The sequence below is a fragment of the Natator depressus genome, chromosome 2 (genome assembly GCF_965152275.1).
Source record: "Natator depressus isolate rNatDep1 chromosome 2, rNatDep2.hap1, whole genome shotgun sequence".
Taxonomy (NCBI): Eukaryota; Metazoa; Chordata; order Testudines; family Cheloniidae; genus Natator; species Natator depressus.
The window spans coordinates 195,416,129-195,431,679 of NC_134235.1; the positions used below are offsets into that span (position 1 = coordinate 195,416,129).

General features: G+C 40.8%; 1 protein-coding gene across 1 annotated transcript in view; it reads left to right on the top strand.

Moving 5' to 3' along the window:
* Window positions 1-13,910, top strand: part of LOC141981911 (uncharacterized) — a 37,793-nt gene extending 23,883 nt beyond the window's left edge. Inside the window, exon 3 of the mRNA XM_074943535.1 lies at window positions 13,744-13,910. Within this exon, the coding sequence (XP_074799636.1) occupies window positions 13,744-13,910 (167 nt within the window). The remainder of the gene's footprint in view (window positions 1-13,743) is intronic.
* Window positions 13,911-15,551: the final 1,641 nt, after the last annotated feature.

Below are 15,551 nucleotides of genomic sequence, written 5' to 3' on the forward strand. Positions count from 1 at the left end.
GTCTCTGTAAAGACAAGGCCTTAGTGAGCTAGAGGGTCAGGAAAGGTTTTGGTAAGTAGGCTGCTATAGTTCCCATTTCAAAGTAATTGGAAAAGGGGGTGGGGGGCGGAGAAGATAGTGATTTTGTGCTCTTTAAAAGGTCATGGTAGGGTCTGATTTTTTTTCTCAATACTGGTGCCCACCTTCCAAGCCCTATTTCAGTTCTTTTTCCCCTTGGTTGAACCAGCAGCAGTGACAAGAGGTTGCGAGATTTCAGGAGGCCATTGGGTAGAAAGGTTGTGTGCATGTGCTGTGAAGGAGTGCTTCACAAACAACACATGCTTGGGCCATCTCTGATCTGTGATTTGGCATGGAAATAAAGCATATCAAATAATGAAATGTGTTACATATAGTTACACACCTGCATCAGATAAACCCAGCTTACAAAGCAACTGCACTTTTTGTGGCATGCTGTGTTACCTGATGAAATCAAGTAGGCTGTTTTGTGTTTGAATTTGCTTGCCAGTAATTGGCATAAAGTTCCAGCTCCTGCCTGTTTTATAGAACTACTGGCGTCTGTTGTTTGTTGGAAATGGACTAAAAAGTTCGGACGTGCCTGTGTGCTGGCTGAATTTTTTCTCTGTTGGCATATAAGGATTGTTGGAAGCTTTGTCTGCTTTTAGCCACCATGCTGAGTGTGAATCAAGTTTATATACCTTTTGCGAACTTCCTTAAAAGTTACTTTTAGAATAAGCATTGATTGCTATCATCTGTGTGACTGCATCTGACCACTTTTGTTTTTATGTTGCAATTGTATGATGATCTGATTGGTTTGCTGATATTTTAATGCCACTGTCTTTCAGACTGGTTTTGTAAGAGACCTCAATGAAGTTCTACCCCTTAATAAATTTACATTAAATTAATAAATAAGTAAAACATATTGTTATGGAGCCTTTTACTTTCTCTCTAAACTCACTGCACTTTTCTGTGGTCAGCTGTGCAATTCAGTGGGAATTTTCAGACACTCAAGGATTGCACTGATCCATTAGAGTTGCATGAAACTTTTATAGGGAGACCCACTCCCTAATATAACATACCTGAAACATGGGCCAAGTTCATGGAGCAGTTCACTAAGGGTCACCAATGAATTTTGAACAAAATACAGTCAAGTTTTACATAAACCTGGGCTGAATTTAAGTAAATTTGAGCTTTTATTGTCGTTTTAGATGGAAAGCAGAAAAAATTGTCAGGTTTCAGGTTTTGCAAATACAGCCGTGTTAGTCTGTATTTGCAAAAAGAAAAGGAGTACTTGTGGCACCTTAAAGACTAACCAATTTATTTGAGCATAAGCTTTCATGAGCTACAGCTCACTTCATCGGATGCATACTGTGGAAACTGCAGAAGACTTTATATACACAGAGACCATGAAACAATACCTCCTCCCACCCCACTCTCCTGCTGGTAATTGCTTATCTAAAGCGATCACTCTCCTTGCAATGTGTATGATAATCAAGTTGGGCCATTTTTTACCTGAGGGTTGATTTGTGGCAATCAATGCAGCAATGGTCGATTTAAAGGGTCTAGTGAAGACCCGCAAAATTGACTGCAGATCGTTCTCCCATTAATTTCTGTACTCCACCAGACCAAGAAGTGTAAGGGGAGTCAACGGGAGAGCATCTCCCGTCGACATAGCATAGTGTGGACCCCGCGGTAAGTAGATCTAAGCTATGTCGATTTGAGTTACACTACTAATGTAACTCAAATTGCAAAGTTTAGATCAACTTTCCCATGTAGTGTGGACAAGGCCTGAGTTTTGACTGACCCACCCCCACCCAGACACACAAACACAGAACAAACCACAGGGGGTATGAACCAAAATGTTAAGAGAAATTGCCAAACTTGGCCATTCCTTTATAAAATGAGTGCAGCACATAATTCTTTCTCCCTCCTTTTGTTTCCTGCCTTCTTGGCAGAACAATATAACTTGCTTAGCATCTCTCCATCAGCATAACAGATAGTATACTATAGTTAGACTCATCAGTATTTATATGGAGTCCTTACTGCAATTTAAAACTGACATTGGATCATGTTATATCTTTCTCTGCTAGACTGAAGAACCCATTATTAAGTATTTGTTCCACATGTAGGTACTTATAGACTGTAATCAAGTCACTCCTTAACATTCTCTTTTTGTAAGCTAAATAGATTGAGCTCTTTGAGTCTATCATTATAAGTAATGTTTTCTAATCCTTTAGTCATTCTCATGGCTCCTCTCTGAACCCTCTCCAATCTTTCAACATCCTTCCTGAATTGTGGACACCATGTCTCCTCCCCACTGATTCTCTTTCTTTAATCCAATTCCCCCACCCTCCCACCCAAAAACAAAACAAACAAACAAATTCAAATGCTGCAACATAAAGCATGTAGATGAAATAAGGATACATGCTTGTACAGCTATATTCCCTGTTATGTTCATAGCATAGCCACAGAGAAGTTAGATTAAAAATGTAAATACTCTCACTGAAAGGTTGCAACATAATACTATTTTACTTAGAATTCAGAATAACACAGAATGACAGTTGCCAGCTTTCACAAGAAGACAAAAATCAAGCTAATCCCATTTCAAAACAAGGCCAAAGCAAGCCAATCCCTAAGAACCCCAACACTCTATGGGACTAGATCCCCCTGGCGTGCAGTCTAGGACGGTGGTAGGCCAGCTGTGCATCCCTGACTCTCTCCCTCCCTTGCCCCTGCTTGCTGGGAGCCAATCAAAAAAAAGAAGCTACAAGCCAAAAACTAGCCCACAAGCAACTCACAAGCCAATGAAGCCAAAAACTAGCCCAATTTCTGCATTTTTTCCCACAGGTTTGGCATGTCTGCACAGAACCCAAAACAGAGAGCAAAAGAACAAGCTGTTCCCTTAGGCAGTGAGGCACAATTCAAGCTACCTTGCTGTAAACTGGTTCACTCCAGGTTGGCTGGCTATTGACTGACTCACATGACCCAGATTCCATAATTTCCTTCAGAGCCACCTGCAAGCAGAACTAGGAAACCCCTCACAATTAAAGTGACAACTTGTCATTTTTAACCAGTTTCCAACACACCACCTTCCTTTGGTCTATCTTTAAAGTGATTAGGGCTAGATTGTCCCACAACTATCCTCATACATCACTGCAAATAATTCCATTGAAATCTTGGGGTGACTCCAGGAATTAAGTCCTACTCAGCATGAATAAGGGTGAAACAAATTGGACCTTACTAATGTTACTGATTAGACAGACAAGAAAATATCAATAACAAAGCTAGCCTTACCATCATATTTTCTCCTTCACAGTTATCCATGATGCTCATTATGTTTTAGATGATGTCAGAGTAGGAAAAAACCACCTTTTTGCCATTCAAAAGAATCTGTGACTAACTCTGCTTCCTGACCCATTGTTTAAGCCCTTCTGCCTCCTCCCCCCGAACAATCTGATCCACAGTTCCATTGTATTACTGAAAACAGTCAGTCTCCCTTAGCTTCTCTTTCATTTTGGAGAAATTAGAACTTAATCCTTTAATTCATTAATGTCACTTCAGGGATCCTTTTAGCTAAGCACAAATAAACAATGAATTTGGTTAATTTAGTAATTTCCAATCTGGGATTGGAGTGACACCTTCAAAAAGGCTTGAATAAGTTTCACATCAGCTTTTGAACTGCCCCACTGTTTGGAAGTTTGCCGATCATTACTTCCTAGGTGATCTGGCATGATACAAGCAACTATTAAATGTTAATCAAATCTCAAGTTGAACTGAAGTAGAGATCCAGTAATAGGAGATCATACCTTGTAAACGAATTCAGCAAGGGCGAAAGAAGGTAACTTGTTGCCTGGTGGATTACAGTAAGAGTTCAGACTACATAACTGACTAGTAAAGGTGAAGTAGCTATAAGATTGTGACATAAATTTCCCAAATTGAATACTACTGGTTGAGAGCCTTTACGTGAACTACTACACGCAGTAGAGGACTAGGGTTTTTGGAGTGCCAGGAACAGGTTTCAAGCCTTATCTCTTTGTATGTGGGTGATTTGTATAATAATTATGTCTGTGTGCAGAAAATTGAGTAATTATAGAGTGGTGCCCCACTGTTGGATATAAATTCTTGTGAACCTCACAAGCATAGGATATTTGGTCTAATAGGAAAGCAGGGGTAATATGTAAGATACCAGCTTTATGCAAGTGGATCATGTTTCCAACTACTGACTGACCACAGAGAACAAGAGCCCTACTAGTAGCAAAATTAAAGGAGATCCTCTTTAACTTAAATGGTAGACATCTGTGTTTTTTGAGACATGAGGACTAGAGTTCTAGCCCTATCTTCCAGGTTAAATATGAATTAGTAATTGTCACAGTGGGAGTTGTGAGTACTGGCAGGTGGATTGTGTTAGCTTCAACCAGGATATAAGAAAGAATGGTGCATCTCTCTCTTCTGAGACAGAAAAAATGAGGGACTAGGACAGATGGGTCTGGAGGGAAAAGCCTAAGAATAGCCAACCTTAGGAAGAAAACTGTGATGTTTGTATCTTGTTCTTTGTTACCAATAAAGCCACATTTCAAGAATGGGATAAGCTTATGGTACCCATTGGACCAGATTCTTAGTTATTTTGGTGAATTGCTGTAACTCCATAGGTTTAACTAGAGTTATGTCTAAAGATCTGGTACAGTGTGTGCAAAGCACCATCAACTGTTTATGATATGAGTGAAATCAGTTTTAAATATGCAGTATAATACATGGAGTCCCATTATGAAATCAATAGCTGACAGTGGATTGTACAGCTGGTGGATGTGGACAACAATATCAAAACAAATGACTGAGTAAAGTTAGGGATGTAAAATACAAATGATTGTGAATCATCTTGAGTTGACTATCAAATTCTAAATATGGCCTTTAGTGAATGTAAGAACTATACAGAAATTTAAATTGATACTAATTTGTTAGTCCACTCTGCATGTTTTCACATACTTTAGTGTATTCAGTTATCTCTGAAGATTCACTTAAACCTGTTCCTTTTTACTCGCTGTGGCAGGGTGCAGGGGTATTATTTGGTTCCTAGTGAACAAAGAGTTAATCTGAATTCAGCTTCCCCCTCACATTGCACAGGTGCTCAGGTTAAAGACTGTAAATTGCCAGCCTGAGAACCAGAGTGGTAATTGTCTGTAGAAGGCAGGGCTTTTTACTCAGGACTAGAAGTTAGTTAAATGCCCAAGGGAGTGTTTTCCTGTTGCTGTGTTGTGTATGTTAATTTACCTTGATATCCACCTATACCCCCTGAGAAGAAAACTTTGCTGACTCCTCTTTGTTTTATTTCTGCTGTGTCATTTCATCTTATTTTCGCAGTTGAGGTTTGCATGGCGTTTTTAGGGTCTAATTTTATACTGTGGGTGATGAGTTTGCTGCTTTATAACTTTTCTTCCCCCATGCTGATCCTGCCAATTGGTGGATGTGGTGTAGAAAATGGAAGATTGCTCCCCCTTGGAATTTTTTCAGACTACTCCCTCCAACTCCTGGAGAATGGACACCAACAGGCTGTCAGTGGAGTGGGCTTTTACTAAAAGAGTCTACTCTGGGTCAGCTGCTGAGTGAATAGGCATCTGATAGAGACAAAAGGGGGTGGGGTAGAGGGGAAAAGGGACATCAATTTATAAAAGGCGGATGGGGGAGACTCTAAAACAAAAGACATGCAAAATCACATGATGTGTGTGTGCTACTCAGCACAGCTCCAAGGCCTAGCTCTTTGTTTTTAAATATATTTTAATATGATAGTGTGCAATGTTATTCATTATCTTAATGGCTTGTGTTGAAGGACATGCAAGTAGAGAGACAGTGGGGAGATATAAAGCTAAGGTTTTAAAAGCAATAAGATTGGAGTATTTATTTCAAGCATTCATGTTTTGTTTATTTTTTAAAAAAGGTGGGGTGTGGTGTGTGTTTGTGTGTGTGTGTGTTTTGTTTTAATTCCTTAACTATAGTCCAGGGTGTCAAATGCCTCCCTAACCAGGCTCAGAGGGACTTCAGTGGAGCTGCAGCAGAGATCTGCCTAAGTTGGGCCAAGGTCAGTTTTTGTGATTTTCATGTGAAATATCATCCATAAATATAGGGTTTTGCTTTTAGAGAGGAAAAGAGCTGTGCAGCTGAAAGGGCCTCTGAAGGATGAAAGACCCTCTGGTCCAGGTGTAATTAAGATATGTAAAATATAAGATGTTAATAATGCAACTTATTCACAGGGAGTGAGTCTGAAAGCAGAGGATATCTTCTGTGTATTTTACACTTGTCACCCTACCTGAAGATCAAAGTAGTCTGGGTACTTAAATTAACCATGTCTAAAATAACATGCCAGTTTGTGTCCTGGGATAATGAAGACAGACCAGTCCTGACAACCATCCATATATGTATTCCATCTGTGCTTTGGTCTTTACACCATTGTATTTAAAAATAACATTATATAGACTGGAGAGGAACAAGGGTACATCATGTCATCTATTTCGCATTCATGAAAGCCATCGTACTGAACCAAAAAGCCATTTGAAGATCTCTCTGTAGCTTGAAAGCGTGTCTTTCTCACCAACTGCAGTTGGTCCAATAAACGATATTACCTTACCCTCCTTGTTTCTCTACTGTTGTAGAGTTTGGCTATCATGATTATATATTTCTATTCTGGGAGCTGATCAAAATCACATTAGTGAGAAGCTCAGTCAAGTGAGAAGTTTAAGTTGAAAATAATAGCTTGCTTGTTTGTTTTTATTATGACTTACCTTGATAGGGTTCCTAAATGGGTGCTTTGTTATATATATACTTATCACATATGCATATTTCCACTTTAACTGTTGGGAACTGAAAGTCTTGTTATGTCCCTTGATGATAAATATTCCATCCACTTGCAATATGTCTGATTTGAACAAGGCACTAATTTCCTCTATAGAGGAAACAGGTGAACAAATAAAATAATAAAAAGAAAAGGAGTACTTGTGGCACCTTAGAGACTAACAAATTTATTTGAGCATAAGCTTTCATGAGCTACAGCTCACTTCATCAGGTGCATTCAGTGGAAAATACAGTGGGGAGATTTATATACACAGAGAACATGAAACAATGGGTGTTACCATACACACTGTAACGAGAGTGATCAGGTAACGTGAGCTATTACCAGCGGGGGGGGGGGGGCATTTTGTAGTGATAATCAAGGTGGGCCATTTCCAGCAGTTGACAAGAACGTCTGAGGAACAGTGGGGGGGGGGGTCATGGGGAAATAGTTTTACTTTGTGTAATGACCCATCCACTCCCAGTCTTTATTCAAGCCTAAGTTAATTGTATCCAGTTTGCAAATTAATTCCAATTTAGCAGGCTCTCGTTGGAGTCTGTTTTTGACTCCCTCCTCAGGCCCTACGCTACCAGCACTTCCAGCTATCTTCGAGACACCACTGACTTCCTGAGGAAACTATAATCCATCGGTGATCTTCCTGAAAACACCATCCTAGCCACTATGGATGTAGAAGCCCTCTACACCAACATTCCACACAAAGGTGGACTACAAGCCGTCAGGAACAGTATCCCCGATAATGTCACGGCAAACCTGGTGGCTGAACTTTGTGACTTTGTCCTCACCCATAACAATTTCACATTTGGGGACAATGTATACCTTCAAATCGGCGGCACTGCCGTGGTTTCCTGCATGGCCCAACAGTATGCCAACATTTTTATGGCTGACTTAGAACAACGCTTCCTCTGCTGGTAATAGCTCACCTTACCCGATCACTCTTGTTACAGTGTGCATGGTAACACCCATTGTTTCATGTTCTCTGTGTACATAAATCTCCCCACTGTATTTTCCACTGAATGCATCCAATGAAGTGAGCTGTAGCTCACGAAAGCTTATGCTCTAATAAATTTGTTAGTCTCTAAGGTGCCAGAAGTCCTCCTTTTCTTTTTCCATTAGTAAAGTAATTTTGCATTAATAGTGAACACATTCCCTTATTCATCCTTCATGGGGAAGAAGAGTACATCAATATGTTTACCAAATAGCAGCCACATTTGACTTTGACCTGAATAGACATTTGCTCTTTTAAATGATTATGCTTATTTTATGCTAGCATATTAATCAAGATTCATGTAGGGTGACATGAGCTTCCAGCCTGTTCCCATCTCAGATTTTCAGATACAGTACGAGTGCAGCAAGGAGGCTAAGGGCAGTGTGATAGGCTTCCTTATTTCCATCAGGAGATATCAACATACCAAACGCATCACCATCAAAATGCATGCTTCTATCTATCTCCCCTGTACTGGTCTGCTACTTCTTAAGGCATTTCCCATTGAAAGAGACAGACATTTGCCATACCCTCTCCTGGTGTGACTCTTACATGACATGAGGTATGGATGGCAGGTAATGGTCTCTAGGGGTATGTCTACACTGCAATTAAAAACCCACATCTGGCCCAGGCTGGCTGACTCTGGCTAAAGGGCCATTTAATTGCTGTGTAGACATTTCGGCTAGGGTTGCAGTGAGCTCTGGGATCCTCCCACTTCCCTAGTAAGGAAGAGAAACAGGGGTGTTCACTACAGCTCATCTTTGTTGCAGCCGCTGCCACAACCACCACCATGCACACATACCTACACTGAAGAGGGGGAACTTCTTTTGGCCTGTGAAGGAGGACACCTTAACCAGTCTCAGCCCCTGCCCTGCCCAGCCCAGTGCAGAGGAGAAACGAGGAAGAGAGATCTTTCCTATCTTTCCACTCCAGGAAGACAAACAGCTTTCCCTTAAATGAGAAGAATCCAGGGTTTTCATAGCTAATTCTTGCACCCTACTTCAGTGGGTCTATCAGCTTCTGACTGAAGGAGGGATCAAGGAAAGCAGGCCTGGCTCTTGCTCTTCTCCTCTGCTGTAACAATGAGACTTTTAATTTATCCTAAGTTAGCCGAAGAAATCAATATTTGAGAAATATAAGTTTAAGGTGGACTAGCTCCTTTAGAAGGTGGAGGAACGTCAGTACAGAAGGGAGAGTTTGGTCTCACTAACTGCACACTGTATTGAGTTCTAGTTGAGAACATAAGGGTAGTTCTGCCTTGGTTCGTACTCTTTCTTGAAATCCAGTCAGCCAAACATGCGTGTTTAAATGAACTGCAATCACTTAAATTGGAATAAATAATTGGAGATCAGCCTAGATGAGCGTAGAAGTCCCTTTTGGTCTGAAAAACAAGACTATGAACACAATGTAAAGCAGAAACAAAAGCTAGCTGTGAGTAGGTTATTATTTACAAGCTACCTCCAGCCTCACTTATTCCTAGGTTCACTTTCTAGCCTCAACTCTAGCACACTAGCAACCAAGAAGTCTTTTTCATTTGACACACCCAACATTCCATGCCAGTTGCTACACACAGACACCACCCTTCTTAAATCTCCATATGCTGGTGTTTATACATAATACAATGGCTATAATGCCACAGTTACTGTACAAAATTAAAATACAAGATGAATACATCCTTAAGTTGAAATAAAAAGTAAGTAGAAAAATGTCTAAAAATTGTCTGACATGACAGAATATGGGTGTGGTGTTTGTAATATGTAAATGTTGGGGTACTTTACCTTTAAGGGTATTTCTACATAGCATTTTGGCGTGAGCGGGAGCCCGCCTCCCACCCTGGGTCAAAAGACATAGGGTAATGGGGCTTTCACAAGCGCTGCAAAAATATCTGTATATACAGAGGTTAGAAATTGTGGCTTGGGCTCTGAAACCTAGGGTGGGCTTCAGAGCCTGAGCTTCAGCCCAAGCCACAGCTCTGAAGTGCTGTTTATACTGTTGTTTTTAACCCACTAGCCTGAGTCTATTGATTGAGCTGAGAGACTTGCTCCTTTTTGCTCCAAAATGCTGTGTAGGCATACCCTACATTCCTAAGAATCTACAGCCTGCAGGGAGGGGTAGGTGCCATTTTGTGAGAAAGCGCTGGTGCTGCATGTTACAGATGAGACACATGGGATTTTCCTCACAGAAACCTTTTTTTGCTGTCCTGTTTGATAGTTCCCTTTAATCCAAAATAAATCTTCCAGGCTGAAAGATAGACAGGTAGAATTGCTCTTTGCATATGGAAACACATAATAGTGCATTATAATAGTATTAACTAAACTCAGCAACCTATGCAAGGAAATGTGGTGATTGATGGGTATGACACTCCCCTCCACCAGGCTCACGACCTGTCTAACTGCTGCTTCACTGGCTGAAATGAAACTTCAACTCTTTTTCCCCTTAAGTCTAAAAACTTTGTTAAGGAAGTCCAAGTGGTTGCTGCATGGCTTGTCTTTTTAAAATAAATAGTCTACATGGCCAGTGGCAATGCAAGCCATTGGGGAACCTCACTATCCTGTCCAACTGCCTCAGTTCTCATCTAAAGCGAATACTTAGCAGATGGTATAATTCTTCAGACATGGCCCCTCTGCTGAGACTAACAAAAATTCCAATTAATTAACAGCTGCTGCAGTGAACTTTTTTGGGGGGGGGTGGTAAGGTGTTCTGAACACCTGGTAACTGGCTTGAAATGAAAAAAAAACCTCATTGCATTTAGGCCAACCAAGAAGCCACAGACAGTGGCAACTTTCAGTTGCTACAGTGTGGGTTGGATACGAACTGGCAACCCAGTGGACAATGAAATCTCTCACCATTACCAACCCCCAGTGGAGTCATCCAATCTCTCCAGAAAATCTCACTTTTATTTTATTTATTTATTTATTTAAAATAACCATGTTGAGGTTTGAGGCTGAACGGTGGTTTTTAGCTGCCTTTCCCCCCCAGATCTGGTTGAATAGTTAATAATAATAATTAAAAATAATTAATTAAAAAAGCAGGGGGGGGGGGGAGAAATATAAGCACCAAGTCTGGTTTGCTTTGATTTGTGGGTTCATGATACTCATAGATATATGTGTAAAATTTTGATTCCCAAGTTTTAGTACAAATTATTATTCACCTGAAAATTAACTAAATATTTATTTTTCATTTATGATTCCCTTGTTTAAAACCTTTCAGGGAGCAGAAGTTGTGTCATGCTACCAGTTGCATTCAGTAAATACCAAATACTAGGTATCTGAAACAAACAGGAGAGCAATTATTAATTGAAAGCATGCAGCAATCATTTTGATTAAGGGATGCACTAACAGGATTTAATATTAGCTTGTGAATGATTCATTACATAAAATAGGGCTAATTAATATTAATCATGAACTTCATGCATTTTTGTGGTCCAGTGAAGAAGGTATCTTCTTTGTATTGGGTAGTAATAAAATATCTGCTTTAGATAAATGAACACACAAAATCACAAGCCTGAAATTTCATCTGTGTGCAAAGTCTATCAACCTTAAGTGTTTTTTTTTTAAATATTGCTGAACTTTCCCATTCAGATTGCTCTCTAATTACCAGCATCCATTCTCTTATATGTAAAATTGACAGTAGTACTAATCCTGAGGTCAAAACTATGAGTTACTTTCTGTTTGTACAGCTATTTCTATTATTATTAAAGAATTCTCCCTGCAAAAACCTGTGCAGGATCAGCCCTCCCCTCACACCGCCTCAGTACATTTTACAAATTGAAATAGCAGAGTAAAAGCGAGCTCATGACCTTGTAAGTATTGGTGGCTGCAGAAAGACTTTTAGCTGCTTAAATTATAGGTGGCAGAAACCTTACACTGAATCATTTAATCCCTAAATGGCTTTCTAAAATCTGGTTGCCTTACACCAAACTCTTAATCCCAATACCAAAGAGATCTTGATGTATGTCCTGGATGGTTCAGTAGTTCTAATTGGAACTGACATGAATTAACAGAAAAACACGCCTTTCAAAGGAAGGGAAGGTTTGATTGCAGTAAACACATTTTTAAAGGGTCTCTGCTTCTTTATCCTGGTGGTTTAGATTCTACTTACTGTTAAGGCTTATTCCCCACTCCGGCAATTCTAACAATTAATACTGGCCTCTCCAGGCTTGTATTAAACTCCCAAGGTTACAGTTTTTCTCTGACCTTGGATTGGTAGATGCTGCCACCACCCAAGTGCAGACCTCCTTTGAAAGCTCAGGAAGGCGCACTTGGGAATTCCTTCCTGTGGGGTACCCTCAAGCCCTTTCACGCCCCCCTCTAGGGAAGAGCTGAGAAAGAAAGCAGCTGTTGTCATCAGCTAATTAAACAACGTGCACAAACCGCTTAGGACACACAAATCCAATTCTGTTCTTAAAAAAGGTAAAGTTTATTAAAAAACAAAAGGAAGGAAATACATCTGGGAACTTAGGCTATTGCTAGATTTAAAAAGAGCAACTACAAGGATTAGGCATCAAGAATCGTTTTCTTGAAGTCAATCTTAAAGGTTACAAGCAAAACAAAAGCACCCAGGGTTAGCACAGAGGAATCCATAAGCCATAAAGAAATCAAAAGAGATAAATCTAATCGCGCCTTCCTAGACATTTCCTGATCTTCTTACATATCTGGGGTTTCAAATGAGTAGCGTCTAGGTATGATACTGATGATTTTTTCATTCCTGGCCCAAAGCTTCCTATAGCATAGCTCTGCCCTGTCCCCTCTCTCCGGGAGAACCACAACAGATAGACAAAAGGGGAGTCATTTCAATTTTAAAAAGTTCTAGGCTTCCCATTGGCTGTTTTGGCCAGGTGTCCACTTACTTCCTTTTACCTATGCATAGCAGTGACATTTTTTAACCCTTTACAGGTAGAACAATTAGAGAACAGCTACTAAGAGGGATTTTATAGCTACTGGGTGTCCGTAAAAAGGAGCTTACCCCCCCCCATCATTTATACACTTACTATTTGCTATCTTGCTGAACCTCTTTCCTACTGTATCTAATGGTGCGCTTCATAACAACAGACCTGAAAGGAATCTCTGAGAGCCTTGTTGAGCCCATAAGATATACAGCTTTGTGGTGTATGAGATTCAGAAGATCACGTTAATTAGTTATACGCTGGGCCAACCTTACCAGAACGGTCAGCTCAGTAAGTAGGGGTGGGGGAAACCTTCTTGTACTTCTGAGATAGGAGCATCAGGATGGCTTGGAAGGGAAGGGTGGGGTAGAGGGGGGCTAGGGAGATGTCGTTTAAATGAGTTCAAGGCACTCTACCACTTACTGTATTCCTAGTTTCCTTATCTCCCAGGGGCCTCACAGCCTTACAACCAGAGACTGGATTTGTTAACAGTCCAGGCTTGCTGCAAAGCCCCCTTCCAAACCTGTATTCATGAAGGAAGAAGCTCAAAGATGAAGGGGCTTGAGGTCAAGGTGCTGACCCTCAAAACCACTTAAGCATGTGGCTAACAGTCACTGTTGCCAATTCTTATGATGATCTGTGTTGATCTGAAGCCTTGGCTGCTGGAAAGGCTCAGTTTTAAATTGAAATAGAGTTAGTTTCTAGCCACCTTAGTTGTGAAGAAAAGATAGAAAATGTGACCTGTTAACCTAAAGGCTCAGAAACCACAGAAGAAAGAAAGGTTTCAGAGTAACAGCCGTGTTAGTCTGTATTCGTAAAAAGAAAAAAGAAAAGGAGTACTTGTGGCACCTTAGAGACTAACCAGTTTATTTGAGCATGAGCTTTCAAGTGAGCTGTAGCTCACGAAAGCTCATGCTCAAATAAACTGGTTAGTCTCTAAGGTGCCACAAGTACTCCTTTTCTTTTTTCTTTTTAGAAGAAAGAAAGAACCCCAAATGTATTACTTTCTAAAAAAATCTCATGCTTTTGGGGAGCTAGTGGAGGGATGCAAGAAGAAGGCTAACGTGGTCAAAACAACGGATGATGGCATTTTGAATGGATATGAGCTGGGCAAGATTGCATTTGTCCAGGCCAGAGAACAGGATGCTGCAGTAATCAAGATGCAAGATGATGAGAGCTCTAGCTGTGTGGCTAATCCATCTTAGAGATATTACACAAAAAGAATGGGCAAGATTTAGACATTTCCTGTAGGTCCTCATATCCAGGCTATGAGGACCTACAGGGAGGTCCTTGTCGAAGATGACTCTCAGCTATAGACTTGAGTAACAGGCAGGATGATGGTGGTGACCACAGTGATCAAGAAAAGAGGCTGGCTTAGCTGATTAGGCATGGTCCACACTTGAAAATTGTGCCAGTGTAGCTGTTTTGGTTAGGAGTCTGAAGTATGTTTGTCTTGTCTGATATAGTTATACAAGTACAAACTCCAGTGTGGATGCAATAATATTGATTTAAGGTTGCATTATACTGGTATAACTTATTTCTCTTTCCACTCTGGGTAAGCTTCTATTTGGATATTGCTGGGAGGAGACGGGGGAGAAACAGAGTACTTTAGAATATCATTTGATGGGTGCACATGGAGTTGATTCCTAAATGTCCTTAAGCTTCTTTAAAGGCATTAAACAAAGATAATGAGTCTGCTTAGGACTGTTTCCTGTAGGTAGATGAAAGCAGCGTGCTATTTAGAGGTGCCATGGGAGAGCTCCAGAGGCCAGAGGTGCTGGTCCAATTTTTATAGTGGAGTGTTGATGTAAACCATGTATTCGGTGTTTGTTATTACTACTTCAAACCAGGGGGTGTGGCAGCACACCCAGCACCCTTAGTTCCTGCACCACTGGATACAGGTTCAGAGACATGAGGCTTGTTATGGCTCTTTGACCTCTGGTCCCCCATGGATGCTGCAAAGTAGTGTCCTGGGAATCTCCTCAAAGGAGGGGAAGAGAAATGAGTTTCCTTAGACGGTGCTCATTCTCTCTTCTTTATGCCTCAACCTAGTCCATCTGTGAATCTGATTCTGTGTAGAGTCTGTGGGGAGGGGCTTCCACAGAGTCTGGCACAGGAGTTGGCTGGGGAAGTGATGTTGCGTAGTTGGCAGTCTGCCTTTGGCAGCCTCTTAGCTGAGATTCACTGGGGCTTTTTTCCTTTTGCCCATGGATGTGAAGAAAAGGCTCTAGCTCCTGGTCATTAGTTGATTTGGTCTTGTGTTAGTTTTAGTTGACTATATAGAAATTCTCAACTAAGCAGTAATATTTCTCACTGAGTTTTTCTGATGTATTCTCTAAACTAAACAAAGAAAATCTAAGACCAGGTAGTAGTTTTGTTTCAAACTTGTTGAGACCTATGACAATTCCCTATAATTCCCCTCCCCCTTAATTTGTTGTCCTCATTAAAAGCAAAACAGACTAAAATTTACTTGGAGGGAAAGGATGAATATTTTATTAACTGTCCTGGTGAAGCAAGAGGAGCCATTTAGCTGACATAGATATAGTGGGTTTTAGCACCATCTCTACAATGGCTTTGTTCCAGGGTCTGCAAAGATAATATGCAGCCCAAAGGTGGCTTTACTATAAACTAGTTGGGCCTGCCTGGCTGTGTACTTGGTAACAGTGAAGCATTCAAGAAGGCTGGAACAATTCTGTTGGGATCCAGGAAGTGGGTGGGCGGAAGCCCACTGCTAAAGGACCTCCCCACAGCCTAACGGGAGGATCCACAGGTCCGGGATTCTAAAGGATTGCGGTGGACAACTAGAGATACAATAGGAACAGGAGTGAGGTCACAGGGCTAAACGA